The 15,426-nt window shown below is 31.1% G+C and overlaps 2 protein-coding genes across 3 annotated transcripts; both read right to left on the bottom strand.

The window, feature by feature from the left end:
- Positions 1 to 2,790: 2,790 nt before the first annotated feature.
- On the bottom strand, positions 2,791 to 4,153 carry LOC131650565 (uncharacterized mitochondrial protein AtMg00860-like). Its single transcript, XM_058920271.1, has 3 exons — positions 4,092 to 4,153; positions 3,891 to 4,008; positions 2,791 to 3,180 (listed from the first exon to the last, which is right to left on the bottom strand). The coding sequence occupies exons 1-3, from the start codon at positions 4,151 to 4,153 to the stop codon at positions 2,791 to 2,793; spliced, it is 570 nt and encodes a 189-aa protein (XP_058776254.1).
- A 4,481-nt stretch (positions 4,154 to 8,634) lies between these two features.
- On the bottom strand, positions 8,635 to 12,133 carry LOC131647333 (protein FEZ). Of its 2 annotated transcripts, none has more exons than XM_058917236.1 (5): positions 11,978 to 12,133; positions 11,042 to 11,225; positions 10,104 to 10,411; positions 9,592 to 9,803; positions 8,635 to 9,411 (listed from the first exon to the last, which is right to left on the bottom strand). In XM_058917236.1, exons 2-5 carry the CDS (start codon positions 11,223 to 11,225, stop codon positions 8,937 to 8,939), a joined length of 1,179 nt encoding a protein of 392 aa, XP_058773219.1. In that variant the 5' UTR covers positions 11,978 to 12,133; the 3' UTR covers positions 8,635 to 8,936. The 2 variants fall into 2 exon arrangements, with proteins under 2 accessions (XP_058773219.1, XP_058773220.1); XM_058917237.1 differs by having other exon boundaries at positions 10,104 to 10,408.
- Between the last annotated feature and the right edge of the window lie 3,293 nt (positions 12,134 to 15,426).

The following is a 15,426-nucleotide window of genomic DNA, read 5'->3' as shown; positions in this document are numbered from 1 at the left end:
GTCTTACCGTATGAATGAGGCATCATTCATTAACTCCTTGACCTTAATTGATTAAAGCTAATCGATCCTCTTCTCAAATGAGTCCTTTGACCTTCTTTAATCTTCTAGAGAACACCAATAATAAGCTTCTACATATCCAGTTTTACACTTTGCGACATAACTTCACAAACCAAACTCAAATCTCTAAATTTTTCTATCAACTCCAACTCTTTAACCATCAATGTCGACATATGCAACGTCTTTTAACTCAACGCATCAGCTACGATATTGGTTTTACTAGGATGGTAATTCAAACCAAAATCATAATCCTTCAACAATTTAAGTCATCTCCTCTGTCTCACATTTAACTCATTATTATTGAATTGGTACTTCAAGCTCTTATGATCACTGAACACTTTAAACCTAAAGCCAAACAAATAATGCCTCCAAATCTTAAGCGCGAACACAACGACAGTCAACTCTAAGACATGTGTAGGATAATTCTTCTCATGATCTTTAAGTTTCCTTAAACCATAAGCCGCAACTTGCCCATTCTCCATCAACACACATTATAAACTCATCTTATAAGCATCGCAATACACTACAAAAGATTCAGATGGACTCGGCAAAATCAACACTAGAGCTAAAGTCAATCTCCTCTTAAGCTTTTGGAAATTCTCTTCACACTTCACATCCCAAACATAAGTCTGGCCCTTCCTAGTTAGTTGAGTTAAAGACAAAGGCAACTTGGAAAAACCCTCAATGAATATACGATAATAACCAACTAACCCAAGAAAACTTTGGATCTCACTGTCAGATGATAACACGAAAATACATCGCATATTCGGCTCGATTAGCATAAGTTATGTTACCGTGTTCAGTTGATTATGTTGCATTATATTGGTATTTTAAGTATGTTTTCATGTATTTATATTCCACAAGGCTTGCATGAGAAAATAGGAAGAAATGACAAAGAAACGGATGGAAAATCACATTGTAGTAGAAGTAGCAGAAAACTTCATGACAGAAGACTGTGACGCTCGTCACAGCCTTCATGTCGGTCGCCACAGAGTAAAAGAAGGTTTGCCCCTCGATATGATGTTATGACCGCCACAACTCATTTATAAGTTACTTAATTAGGTGGTTTTTCCCACGTCAGAAGAATCACTTCGTATATTAAGTTTATGACTGGTTTTGGATTATTAAACGGTAACCTATTTATTATCATTATGCATGTTTAAACTTGAGCCACAATTACTTAATACAATATTAAAATGCAAGTGCATTAAACTTGATAAAGATAAATGCATCTATTACATATAGACGATAACTTAGTAAACAATTTCTTAGTCCTAATTATTTTTCAAAGCCAAAATCACAACAAACAAAATAAGAAAGTTGCAATCCCAAAAGCACAAAAGTCTGCAACCAACCAGTCAGTTGGATTCAAGAACAAATCAAGTTCAGCTACACAACTTAAGAACAAATCAATAACAGAGTAAATACAACAACAGTAGTTTTGGAATTAGATTCCAAATATAATTTGTTTTTGAGAATATTTATTAAACAAACACAAACAATCAAACTAATTCATACATGAAATCAATCAAGTGAGTATGAGTGTTTCACGGTTTCACCTCTCAACATATTATATTATTAGAGGTGGGAATAGGCCAGGTCCGCCTACAGAGACCTATAACCTAGTCTATTTAAGGTCAGGCGAGGCTTATTAAATAAAAAGGTCAGACTTAGGTTTTTTCAAAAATCTATTTTATTAAATAGGTCAGATTTAGGCTATTAAAAAAACCTATGAAGCCTCATAGGCTAACCTATATTTTCATATATATTAGAGATATGCTAAATAGGTTGGCCCATATATGCATATATATTAGAAAAGAGAAGGCTAAATAGGCTAGCCTATGTATGCATATATATTAGAACAAAGGCTAAATAGACCGACTTATATATGCATATATAGGTCGGCCTATAAGGCTTTTTAAGTAATATGGATTAATCGAAAACTTTAATGAGATATAGACTTTTAAATAGGCTATCAGGGCAGGGTAGACTTTTAAAAAGACCAGGCCTAAAAACTGAAACTATGATAGACCATAGGCCAGACTTAGGCCTTTTAAGTTTATCGTAGGTCAGGCTCACGACTTCTAAAGCCTAGCCTAACCTAGCTTATTTCCACCCCTATATATTATAGTCACAAACATTATAAACAGTATCAATATACGGTAATATCATAATTACATTCTTACCATATTAATGAGGCCTCATTCAGTAACTCCTTGACCTTAATTGATTAATTAAAGCTAATCGATCAACTAGTCTCAAATGAGCCCTTTGACTTTCTTTAATCTCCCTAAAAACACCAACAATAAGCTTCAACATATCCAATTTTACACTCTGCAGCGTAACTTTACAAACCAAACTTAAATTTCTAAATTTTTCGATCAACTCTAACTCTCTAACCATCATAGTCGACATATGCAACGTCTTTCGACTCAACACATCAGCTACGACATTGGCTTTATTAGGATAGTAAGTCAAACCAAAATCATAATCCTTCAACAATTTGAGTCATCTCCTCTGTCTCATATTTAACTCATTATGATCGAATAGGTATTTTAAGCTCTTATGATCAGCGAACACTTTAAACCTAGAGCCAAACAAATAATGCCTCCAAATCTTAAGTGCGAACACAACGACAGTCAACTCTAAGTCATGTGTAGGATAATTCTTCTCATGATCTTTAAGTTGCCTTAAAACATAAGCCACAACTTGCCCATTCTGCATCAACACACCTCATAAATCCATCTTAGAAGTATCACAACACACGACAAAAGATTCAGTTGGACTCGACAAAACCAACACTGGAGCTAACGTCAACCTCCTCTTAAGCTTTTGGAAACTCTCTTCACACTTCACATCCCAAACATAAGCCTGGCCCTTCCTAGTTAGCTGAGTTAACGAAAAAGCCAACTTAGAAAAGACCTCAATGAATATACGATAATAACCAGCTAACCCAAGAAAACTTTGGATCTCAGTGACAGACTTTGGAGTCTCCCACTGCAACAAAACCTCAAACTTTGAAGGATCAACATCAATACCTCCACTAGAAATCACATGATCGAGAAAACTCACTTCTATTAACCAAAACTCGCACTTTGACAACTTAGCATATAATTGCTTCTCCTACAAAAGTTTTAACACGGCCCATGGATGTTCAACATGCTCTTCATCAGTATTTGAATAAATCAGAATATCATCAATAAACACCACTACAAACTTATCCAAATACAGATGAAAAATCCTGTTCATATACTTCATGAACACACCGAGAGCGTTAGACACACCAAATGACATTACTGAATATTCATCATGAACGTACCTCGTTCTAAATGCAATATTCAGAATATCTCTAGACTTCATACGCATCTGATGATATCCTGACCTCATATCAATCTTGCTGAAGACACAAGCACCTATAATTGATCCATCAAATCGTCAATCCTTGAAAGCGGATACTTGTTCTTAATAGTAACTTTATTCAGCCGTCGATAATCAACACATAAACGCATACTACCATCTTTCATCTTCACTTAGGGTACTATTGCATCAGAATTATAAAATTAAACATGTTTCGCAACTCATATATGTCTCATAAATCAATTTATTAAACTCAAATAAAGCATAGTAAAAATCTCCATAAAATAACATAGGTATCATCACAACGAGAGTACAACATTCAACTCTCAAATTAACATAATCAAATCAAGGAAAATAATCGTTCTTCTTGCCCAGTGTTATTGATAAGAGTAACGCAAATACTAAGAATGCCAAACAAGAAATAAAAGAAGAACAACCTCGCCCCATCCTCCACTCTAAGCTGCTACTTAGATTACCTGCTTATCTAGACTCCGAAGAGGAGCATAGACCATAACAACAACAAAGGGGTGTGAAATTACATTAATAAAGTAAGCGGTACATACTGCTAGGTAGAGTATAAAACACATACATATTCTACAGGTTATTACATACAGCATTACACAATACATTCTCACACATAACTTAACATTCACACACAAAATATATATCATGCATACAACTCATTTATATCATGCAATGTTGGCTGTCCCTTATTCTCTCTAGTTCCAAGCTCAGACATTAACGGCTTTGTAAGTCTCAAGTATGATTGGTTTATGAAGTAAATCAATTCTCTTGTTAGTCATGTCTCCTTCTCTCCTATATATAATTCTCTTGTTTCATCTCACTCTTCATCCTTCATTGTATTATCATTTTAAAATTCTTTCTAAAAATTGGTTTTCTTCATGTGTTCAAAAAAATTTGCTGGGAATGAGGATCTCCAAGAGGTCATTCATGAAGTTCTTACAGACTTTTTTATCCTAAAGGTTGCAGGTTTCAATTTGTCTCTAAGAATTTTTGCTCAAGGATGGCCTGGGTACTTTTCAATATTGCATGGATTAATCTATCCCAATCTGGTTAAAGCATTTTGGAAATATGTTTTTGTGAGCGATCATGGTCAATCAATCTTTTCAAATGTCTTTAGTTTTCCTATTGTCATCACTCCTACATCCATTGCTGAAGCTTTGTGGAGTCCAAATTCTCTTAAGTGGGTTAATGCCATGAAGGAGTAGATGAAGTAGATGGTCGACAATGATGTTTGGGATCTCGTTAAATTACCTTAAGGAAAGAAACTCATTGGTTATAAATGGATATTTAAAACTAAAAGGGATTCAAAGGGTAACATTGAGAGATATAAAGCTCGTGTTGTCACCAAAGGCTTTAATCAAAAGGAAGACATTGATTATAACAAGACTTTCTCTCTAGTTTCTTCAAAAGATTGTCTTAGGATCATGATGGAATTAGTAATTCATTTTGATTTAGAGTAAAGACTCTGTTTCTAAATAGAAACATTAAAGAGACAATATATATGGTGCAACCAGAAAAATTTGTAACAAGAAACCCAGAGTATATGGTTTGCAAACACAAGAAATTCATTTATGACCTTAAGCAGACTTCTCGTCAATGCTATTATAAACTTCATCAAGTTATATCTTCATTTGGTTTTGAGGCTAATCTAATTGATAATTATGTGTTCCAAAACTTTAGTGGGAGTAAATTCATTTTCTTGGTACTATATGTAGATTATATCCTTTTGGAAAGAAATAATATAAGCTTATTACATGAAACTAAGAGATTTCTCACAAAGAAATTTGAGAAGAAATAACTTGGGAACGCCTCCTTTGTCTTAGGAATTCAAATACTTAAAGATCAATCTCGAGGCATTTTAGAATTGTCACAAAGGATATTGATACAACTCTGGATAGATTTTCCATGAATGATATCAAACAAGAAGTCACACCCATTGCTAAAAAAGACAAGTTAAGTCCCAACTGTGCCTCATACACATCTTTTAAAAGAAGAGATGCATAAGGTTCCATATGCTTTAGGTGTGGGGAATCTTATCTATGCTCAAGTTTTCACATGTTCCGACTTAACATTTAGTGTAGGAGTTCTAGGCTTATATCAAAGAAACCCAGGTTTGCAACACTAGATAATAGTAAAGCGTTACTTGAAAGGAACTAGAGACTATGTGTTCACTTATTCGAAGTCAGATAACTTAGAGATCATTGGGTATTCAAACTCCATTTTTGCAGGATGCCCGAATAGAAAATGTTCTACATCTGCAAACATATTCCATTTCCCTTGAGGAACCGTCTCCTAGAAGTCTTCAAAATAGACTTTAGTGGCTCCTTACACTATGGCAGCAGAGTTTGTGGATTGCTTTAAGGCATCAAATAATGTAATTTTGCTACGGAACTTTTTCACGGGCCTACACATCGTTTGGAGCATCGAAAGGCCCTTGAAGGTTTATTGTGACAATAGTGCAGTTGTGTTCTACTCTAACAATAATATGAGTTCTACAAAATCAAAATTTATTGATATCAAGTATCTTATTGTGAAAGAAAGGGTCCAGGAAAAACAAATTTTTGATATAACATATATGGACAGACTTAATGCTAGTTGATTCACTAACCAAAGGTTTGACACCTAAGGCTTTTCATGGGCATGTTGCTAATATGGGTCTTGTTTTGAGATTGTCTTAGATTAGTGGGAGCATTTTCTTTTTTTATGTTCTATACTTTAGTTTTGTTTTGGTATAAATTTTATGTTATGTTTAATTTTCTATAGAAAAAAAACTTATGAGGTACTATTGTTATAAGAATATCTGGTTTTTTTTTGTTTTGTGCAAATAATTTTAATTTTGAATTGCACATAAGGAACTTCAATTTGATCTCACTAAAGCTTCAGTAGGACCAGTTGGAAATATGCACGATTTAGAGATCACATTGCATGAAATTTCCATTCCACTCATCCATATCGATATATGTCATCAAGTACATTGATGTGGTGGTCGTCATGGTTCCTTCACGTTATACGTCAGTGACGACATCAGTGGTGGTCTCATTATTGATGTATGGGGTGGACTAGATTGTAAAGTTGATATTTAAGGATAAATAGCATTTGAATGCGCACCTAAGTAACTATGATATGATTATTAAGATATATCGCCCAGGTGGGAGATTGTTGAAATATTTTTTATTCCAATAATTATTATGTGGGCATATATATTTTAATTATAATAGATATTTTATCAAATTAAGTGCCTTAAACAATTAAGTGATCAAATAAATCTAAAAGGCTAATTAAATTTCATTTAAAAATTAATTAATTTAATATATGCTCAAATATGAATGAATGTCAGGAACACGCATTTTGGAATCATGAAACTTTAATTGGTCATCATTCTATAAATAGGCTATGGTCTATAATATATCATACACAAACCGTTTATCTTGTCTCCCTATTTGAAAAATATTCAAGGCATTAAGAGTACCGGTTAAAGAAGAATCACACAAATCATCAATATTCGTTGTTTGTCTCCTAATCTTAAAGATTACCACCAACGAAAAAAAATTTAATGGATCCAATTAGTGGCGAAGCCAGGAATTTTATGTAGCCTGGACAAAAATAATTATTTAGGCTGGACCATTGGTTATTTATCTGTTTTAATTTTCACACCCTGTTTTTACTAATTTTGCCCATGATTTTTCTCTAAAAATCGACTATTAGATTGAGGAGAATACAAAGAAAGTAGGGGGTTGAGCCCGGGCGCGTTCCCAGACTTGTTGGGCGATAAAACCGCCCTGGATCCAATTATTTCTAAAATTAACTTGTAGATTCTTTAATTATATCCATACATGTATGACTATTTAGTTTTACCATCAAAAAAGAAGTAGTGGGACGGTTTATTGTCCGTTTGCTTTCTATTTTTGTATAATCATTATTATAGAAATATATTCTAATTAAAACACTAAATTATATGTTATAATGTGTTAAACATGTATATTTGATTGACTTTTTTCAAATTAACTCTATCAAACTAGACTCAATTAATTATATCAAATTAGACTTGTAAAAGATCAAAATGAAATAAAAAGGAGGTATGGAAAGCAACTTTTTGAATAACCGTACGGCTTACAAAAATAATGAAAGAGATAAAAGTAACATGCAACAAGTTTATAAGCATAAAGTGACTAAATAAATATGAAGAAAATAATAAAATAAATTTAAATATTTTATATTCTCTATATAAAAAAAACACACTCGAATATCCTTTGAAGAAATTAAAAACAAATTACTTTTGTAAAATATGAAGATCTAAAATAAATAAATAAATATAACCAAGCAACAATAGATTAAGGTGAGTTGAATGTGTTCATAGTTCATGTGTTTTCATATACATGTATATATTTAATCTATTATCAATCGAACTTGTTTTTAATAACAGTTTAATTATAATTTGGAGAACATGGTACACATATATTTATTGTATCTTTGATATGTGACATGCATTTTTAGTTTGTTCATACACTAAGAATGAAAATTTTCTACGTAACATTCTTTCATCTTTGCCTCTTCGAATTTATGAAATATTGTATTTAATTTTCACGTCGCCACATGCAAATGAATTTGGACTATAGTCTCTGAATTTCATGCTAGAGCCCAAAAATTAGATTTTTCATTTTTCACAATCTATAATGTGAAAGTGAACAAAATGTCTCATTTGTCTGCTGTGATAAATTCATTCTTACACGTAACAAATTTCCACTCTTGTATTTAATTATGTGCTATAGCTAATAGTATTGCTTATCTAAAACCATGAAAGCTAACTTTTATTAATTTTAATTAATTTTTAATTATCAACTTTATTAGTTACATCCAAAATATAAGTCTAGTCTTTAAACAAAAATCATGTTGTGCTTTGTTTTAACTTTTTTCAACCTTTACAGCTATATGATCCAAATAACAAGGTTACAACAAATTCCTAATTTATTAATTAAAATATAATATTATTTTTTTAAAAGAGTTTTAATATTATTACATTCCTAGAGATATATTCAAACTCAAGAAATTTGATAAAATTGAAGGAAAAAATCTATACTATATTTGAAAGCTTTCTTGGATTCTAAGTTATTAGGATTTGGCAATGGAAGTGAAATAAGATATATAACTATATACATAATAAAACAAGCAAACAAAATAATTTTAAAGAATAGTATATATGCTACTATCATGTTACAAGGTTACATAAAAATTTAAAGATTATTATATACAAAAACCCTATCTTTTTTTTAATATATTTTTCTCTATACATGACCATGTCTTATACAATGCAATACCCTATTATACATACAAACAAACAATAAAACATGTACATTTACAAGTAAAATCACAACCAATTAAAATGGTAATGATTTTATTGGTAAATATACTAATTGTTAAAAATTGATAATTAACCACACTATAACTATATAGCTTTCTATAACCACCTAATTAATTTGACACATAAATCCAAACATATCCTAAGTGTAACATTTACTAGTGACATAGGTTGTGGAAATTTCACTAGTACTAGGTGGTATGTCCCATATACCACTAGTCCTCAAACTATCAAAATTTGGAGACAAATTGAAGGGAAATTCTATTGTTCTTCCTAGATTTTCCCATTGATTATTAAGCTCCATTTGATCTTGAATGTTTGGTTGCATATCTTGAGGTAGACTTATTGAGAATCCATTATATTGATTATTTGTGTCCTCAAAACCAATATAGTTTGTGTTTGAAAGAATTGAACAATCATTATCAATTGTGCACTTTGTTGAACCATTGGCTTCAAGATTGTAGAACATTAGATTATCAATAATGTCTCCATTAGGAACTTGAATTTGTGAGGATTTGGAAATTGTGTTAATGTTGTTGATAGGTTTGTATGTTGGAAAATTGGGAGCTGGGAAATTGTTGTTGGTGTTGGTGACTTGTTGTAGCTCATGCTTGTTGCTACGTACAAAATTAAATGTTGATGATCAGCAACACTCATAGAAATTTTACATTTTTCTGTCGCTATTATAAATTATTTTTTATATTTATATTAAGTAATAGATGTATCTGATCTATATATAGACAAATATATTATTTTATTCAGAAAAACTATTAAAAACATTTTAAATAGTAACTTACATTTCTAAGTTTGTTGGTGCTGATGATCCTTGTTCTGTTGTTGTACACGAGATATTATTTTCTGAATAGAATTGATTGATGTTTGTAGTTTGTGTGAGTAATTCAGATACCAAGTTTCCTGGTAATTGAGAGATCCAAGGATGAGATAAAGCTTTTTGCACCATGGAAAGAGAATTTGTTTTCTTGAAAATCCTACAAATTGCCCATGAATCCTGAAAATTCATAAAACACTTAGTTTAGTATAGGACTAATCAAAATTTGAATGTAGAACATAAAAAAGTAAAAGTAGTGGCGGTAAGACCTAGTTCAACTAACGAATATTAATACAGTTCTCAGGTGTAAATCCTAATCACGCAACTTAATTGTATGTGAACCATAACCACATATTTCAGTTAGTTATATATAGTTAATTGTATGCGTGAGTTTCTGATAGTTATTACGATTTCGCATACTTGACTCAGATAAAAATTACATAGGTATAAATAGTATGAAAATACTACTAAAGTACTTACATTTGGAGAGAAACTTTTGTCTGAGAATTTTTTGGGAGGAGAGGTTGATGAATCTGAAATGGAAGGTAACCTAAACTCATGCATCATCCAATCAGTTTTGGTTCCTTTGGCAGCTCTACCTTTGTAGAAAACAAGTGATTTCTTCAAACCAATGCATTTTCCATCTGATGAGTAAATAGGTCTATCAGTTCCTGTGGCCTTCCAAAATCCAGCTCTTGTAACCCTATTAGGCCTTGAACTGTTTCTATATTTTCTGTCTCTTGGACAATAGAAATACCATTCTTTCTCACCACTACTTGCCAACTCTTCTTGTACACAAAAATAAGAAAAAAATAAGTCAACTTTTTTGTCACCACAGAAAAAAAATAGAATGTTGAAAATTTAATATATTTATAATTTATCTTCTCATTTTATCTTCTCTATCATATAAATTTTCCATCTTATTAAAATATATTAAAAGTTTAATATATTTATAATTTCTACAAAATTATAAAGTTTATAGATTAGTCCTCATAAAATCATCTATTTTCATCCTTATTTTTTTTTATAAAAATAGGGTGCTCCATACTTTCATAAAAATGTAGAGATAAAAATAAACAAATCTTAGTAAGGATCAAAAATAAAAAAAATAAATATTTAATAAAAGCTAAAGTATTTTAATTCAATCATTAATAAATATAACTTTTAAAATATATAGTTATTTTTTAATAAAATATAACCTTAAGTTTTAAATTTATTATGTTTTTTTTAAGTTATTAATTTATAAATTTATTCATATTAATTATAAATATAAATAAATGCATAAATAACCTTTAAGTTTTAAACTTTTTATCTTGATTCTTTAGAACATTAGAAAAAGAAAAATGGGTTTTATTTAAAAAGAAGAGAAAGCTAGAAACAAAAAAGAATGAGCGAATGTGTGTTATAAGAGTTCTTACTTGGAAGATCCCATGGATCAAATTTGTAAATATCAACTTGCTTAATAAGTTCAATAGGAAGAGATTTTTGTTGAATTTTTCTCTTGAGATAAAAAGCAACAAGTTCTTCATCTGTAGGATGAAAACGAAAACCAGGCATCAAATCATCAACCTTAATATTATCCATCTCAGTTCTTTCTTCCATCTGCAACAAGTTTGAGCTTAGTATAAGTAACAATTAAATGTGAGACATTATTAGTTATTCATTAATATAGTATAATATTCTTATTTATTCTCTTTTCACATGCATGGAGACATTTTTTTTTGTCATCTAAGATTTCTCGTGTTCACATTGTTTGTAATTTAAAAATCAGATATTTTTTTTTGTTATCTAAGATTTCTAGTGTTCACATTGTTAACAATAAAATATATATGCAATAAAATATTATGGCATAATTATCATTAAGTTTTGTTTGACATATCACTATCATTAAGTTAAGAGATTTTAAAATTATACTATACTATATTCTAAAGAAAATTAAATAGCTTAACATCTACAAATTATAATTATTAGCGACCATACTAGTTTTAAGAAGAAAAATTAAAATTTTAAATAGTTAATAATACATTAAGAAATTAGTGGATCCTGACACATATCATAGACTTAAAATTGTTGGATTAAAATCAAATAATTAATATTTGAAATTTTTTTCGATACTAGATAATGAATTTAAAATCAGAATCGACTGACCTTAATTTTAAAAAAAATTAATATATTAAATGTATATAGGCGTGAAATCTCATATGAAACCCAGAATCAAAATTCATGCAAATAAAAGTAAGTTGTTTTTTTCAAATTTTGAAAAACCAAACAAAACCCATTTTAAATATGCTATTCTCAAAAACAATTATGGAAGCTAAAAGCTCTTAAAGAAGTTTCAAGTTGTGCTAACTTACAGTTTATGCAAATTTTCTTACTCCAAGAAGTTGTATATGTTCCAAAGCTTTTGCCTCTAATGAAGATAGTGTATAACTTTGATGATATAAAAGTTATGAAAAAAAGTTATTTATGCTTCTGATGAACAACTTTCAAAAGAAGATGTTAGTGTTCAAGTCAAGCTAAAGTATGGATAAAATTCTTTACTTCAACATCTAATATTTATAGTATACTTTTTATGTGAATTAATGACATAATTAAGGATCAGAAGAGACTACAGAATTAGTAGCTTTCTAAAATATTATATTATATTTTTTTTGGATATTATTCCATTTTCACACTTTGATGATGCTCATAAACAGTTGATTCAATCTTCAACAAATCAAAGACAAGCACAAAATGACAAGCCAGCTTTCTAACATAATTATTCTTTTTATTTTCTACAATTATTTAATTCTATTTTGGATTGTGGTTTGGTAAAATATTAGAAGGACCCACTAATTTATTATATTATAATGTTAATGTAGTTCTCAATTCTTTTGAGGGTCCTTTTGTGACAATTTTATTATGTTTCTCCATGTTCCGTGGCAAATAAAAACAAAGTGTTGGTATTTTTAAATAGTGAAATAAATAAATAGTTTTCTAATAAGTTATTATTCTTTTGATAACGAAGGTTTTCCCACTTAAGCGGCTTGGAAAAAGAGTATACTTAAGTAAACAGTCAAATGACCCTCTAAAAGGACCTATCGAGGGAAAGAAGAATTCAATTTAACTCTTTTATACCACAAAGCAGTCACATAGGACAAATTCAAATCAAACCGAAATTTAAACTAAATCAAAATGTTTAAACTGATTTTTTTTTAGTTCAGACAAAAAATGAACTAATTCAAAAAAAATTAATTTAATTGATTTGGATAATGAATTTTCAATATTTCTACTTGTAAATCTATCTAGCCGAATCAACCATAATTTTTTTTATAATCAAAAGAAATATATTAAAGAGAGTATAAAGGATACGCAACCCAATACAAGGAGGAAGAAAAATAAAACAAACCAACATTAATCTACAGCCACATAACTAATATACAATAATGAGTTGTGAAGCCAATTTAACAAGCTAGAGTGGAAAGAACCATTACATCTAGCCTCAAATCAATCTCAAGAACGAATTTTAACTAAATAAACTAATTCCTTCTCATTAATTAAATCTCCTTCAAAAAGAGTAGTGTTCCTAGTTAATCATAAACTTCAAGCAACCGAAAACTAAACTAACATTTTAAAATCCTTTTGATTCTACCTGATACTAGAATGTCAAAATTTAAAAAGTGGTCTAAAACTGGAGCAGAAGTGGGGAACCCATCAAAATCGATCCAAGCCAACACCAAAGAGCCAAATGCGAGCAGAAACGGGACATAACAAAAGAAGATGGGCAGTAGTTTCTTCATGATGAAAACAAAAAGGGCAACACGGTTCATAAGGGCCACTAACTACTCTGCGCTTACTAAGCTTTGATCAAATTAGAACCCTATTCAGAACGAGCCTCCACACAAAGACCTGAACATTACTAGGAACCTTAGCTTTTCAATTGATCTGCAAGGCAAAAGATAAGGAATGAGGAATAAGATGAATAGAATATGAAAGGTGATGCAGCCTTGAGTAAGCTACTTTCACATAAAAGGCTTTTGGATCACGCCACCATAAGAAAGAGTCAGAGAGCTCTAGAATTGGAAAAACCACTTCAAGAATGCTAGTGATACCATTAAATTAAGTCATTCCCGATTTTGAAAGCGACTCAGAGGAAAGATTTAGGTTCTGAATCCAAATGCCTTCATGCAAATCCCCTAGAGATCTCATCTTTGATCCCATTTCAATGGCATTTAGAAGAACAAGTTGAATAGAATCAGGAATGAATTTATGAAGCTGTGATACATGAAAAACATCTTGCCTCCCGGCTATAGATGGTGGTAAAGCTAATTTGTACACTACTTCTCTTATTCTTCCAATGATTTGATAAGGTCCCACATGTCTCGGACTTAACTTTCGTGACTTAAAAGGTCATTTCAATCTTAACTTTGGAATAACTTTCAAGAATACATGATCACCTTCTTTGAATTCTAATGGTCTTTGTCTATTGTCTGCATAACTCTTCTGATAGTCTTGAGCCTTGTCCATTTTCTCTTGAATCATTTTTATCTTTTCAGCGGTCTCTTGGATAATTTTAGACCCTAAGATTCCTTCTTCACCAGCTTTCGTCTAACAAAAAGGTGTTGTGCATCTCCTTCCATACAAAGCTTCATATTGAGCCATACCAATGCTTGCATGGTAATTATTATATGCAAATTCAACCAATAGTAAGAGATCTTTCCAATTTCCTACACTTTCAAGCACACATGCTCTTAACATATTCTCCGATATTTGAATCATCCTCTCGGTCTAAGCGTCCGTCTAAGGATGATAAGACGTACTTAAACATAACTCTGATCCCATGGCTTGATGAAAGGTTTCCCAAAATTTATAAGGAAACTTCTGATCTCTATCATACACGATACTAGTGGGAATACCATGCAACCTCACAATCTCTACAATAAACAACAGTGCAAGATGAATATCCTTGTAAGTAGTCTTTACGGGTAGAAAATGGGCTGACTTAGTTGGTCGATCCATAATTACCCATATCGAACCGTAACCACCCATAGTACATGGTAACCCAACTACAAAGTCCATAGAAATATTATCCCATTTCCACACCGGAACTTCCAATGGTTCCAATGGTAGTATTAAAGTGTTCCCAATCCCTTTTAGTTCCTTGATTGGTCATGAGAATAGAAGCATTTTCCCACCATTTAGTGGAAGAAGCCTTCATCATGTGCGAAGCAAAAACCACCTTGTTCTCTTCACTAAATGACACAACCTAAAACACTCTTTCCACATTGAACAACTAATCATGAGCCACTAATGGATCTAGGCCACCTATTAATTCAGGAGGATTCATCTAAAAGAAATCTCGAAAGCTACCACCCGTTGAAGCTTGTTGAGCGGCTAATGGTTGAAAACCACCATTTATGTGTTGCATCACATGCTGCATAAACTGCATGAACTATGGTGGCCATTAAGTCCCATTATCTTCAACTATTGGTTCCGATTCCATATTATGAGTAATGCGCCTTCTAGGAACTTTGTGTCTATCACCCATGCTCTTAAATTTCATACATGTAAAATTAAGTTAACTAGGCTCAATGCTATAAATATAACATCCATAACAATGACAAAATACATATGACACATAAATGATAGACTTATGATGTTTCATGGTTGGGTCAAGGATCTATCTTCTTTTATACCAATCATAACACCTGCATATAATACATCCATGGAATATATATTATACATAGTGTAATTGGTATTGAAAATACATAAGAGACTATTGAAAATATTATATATACATGCCCAAACTAATAATGTACTACTA

The sequence above is a fragment of the Vicia villosa genome, linkage group LG2 (genome assembly GCF_029867415.1).
Source record: "Vicia villosa cultivar HV-30 ecotype Madison, WI linkage group LG2, Vvil1.0, whole genome shotgun sequence".
NCBI lineage: Eukaryota > Viridiplantae > Streptophyta > Magnoliopsida > Fabales > Fabaceae > Vicia > Vicia villosa.
The sequence above is the reverse complement of the archived record's forward strand: the minus strand, read 5'-3'. Positions and strand labels throughout refer to the sequence as shown.

Excerpts from the sequence above, each read along its gene's own strand:
- LOC131647333 (XM_058917236.1), bottom strand. The coding sequence starts at position 11,225 with ATGGAAGAAAGAACTGAGATGGATAATATTAAGGTTGATGATTTGATG. Across the intron at positions 10,412-11,041 it reads TGATCCATGGGATCTTCCAA|AAGAGTTGGCAAGTAGTGGT; the intron begins GTAAGAACTCTT and ends TTTGTGTACAAG. Across the intron at positions 9,412-9,591 it reads GCACCAACAAACTTAGAAAT|CAACAAGCATGAGCTACAAC; the intron begins GTAAGTTACTAT and ends TTTTGTACGTAG.
- LOC131650565 (XM_058920271.1), bottom strand. The coding sequence starts at position 4,153 with ATGTCTGAGCTTGGAACTAGAGAGAATAAGGGACAGCCAACATTGCAT. Across the intron at positions 4,009-4,091 it reads TTGCATGATATAAATGAGTT|AATATGTATGTGTTTTATAC; the intron begins GTATGCATGATA and ends AATAACCTGTAG. Across the intron at positions 3,181-3,890 it reads TTCGGAGTCTAGATAAGCAG|GAGAAGCAATTATATGCTAA; the intron begins GTAATCTAAGTA and ends AAACTTTTGTAG.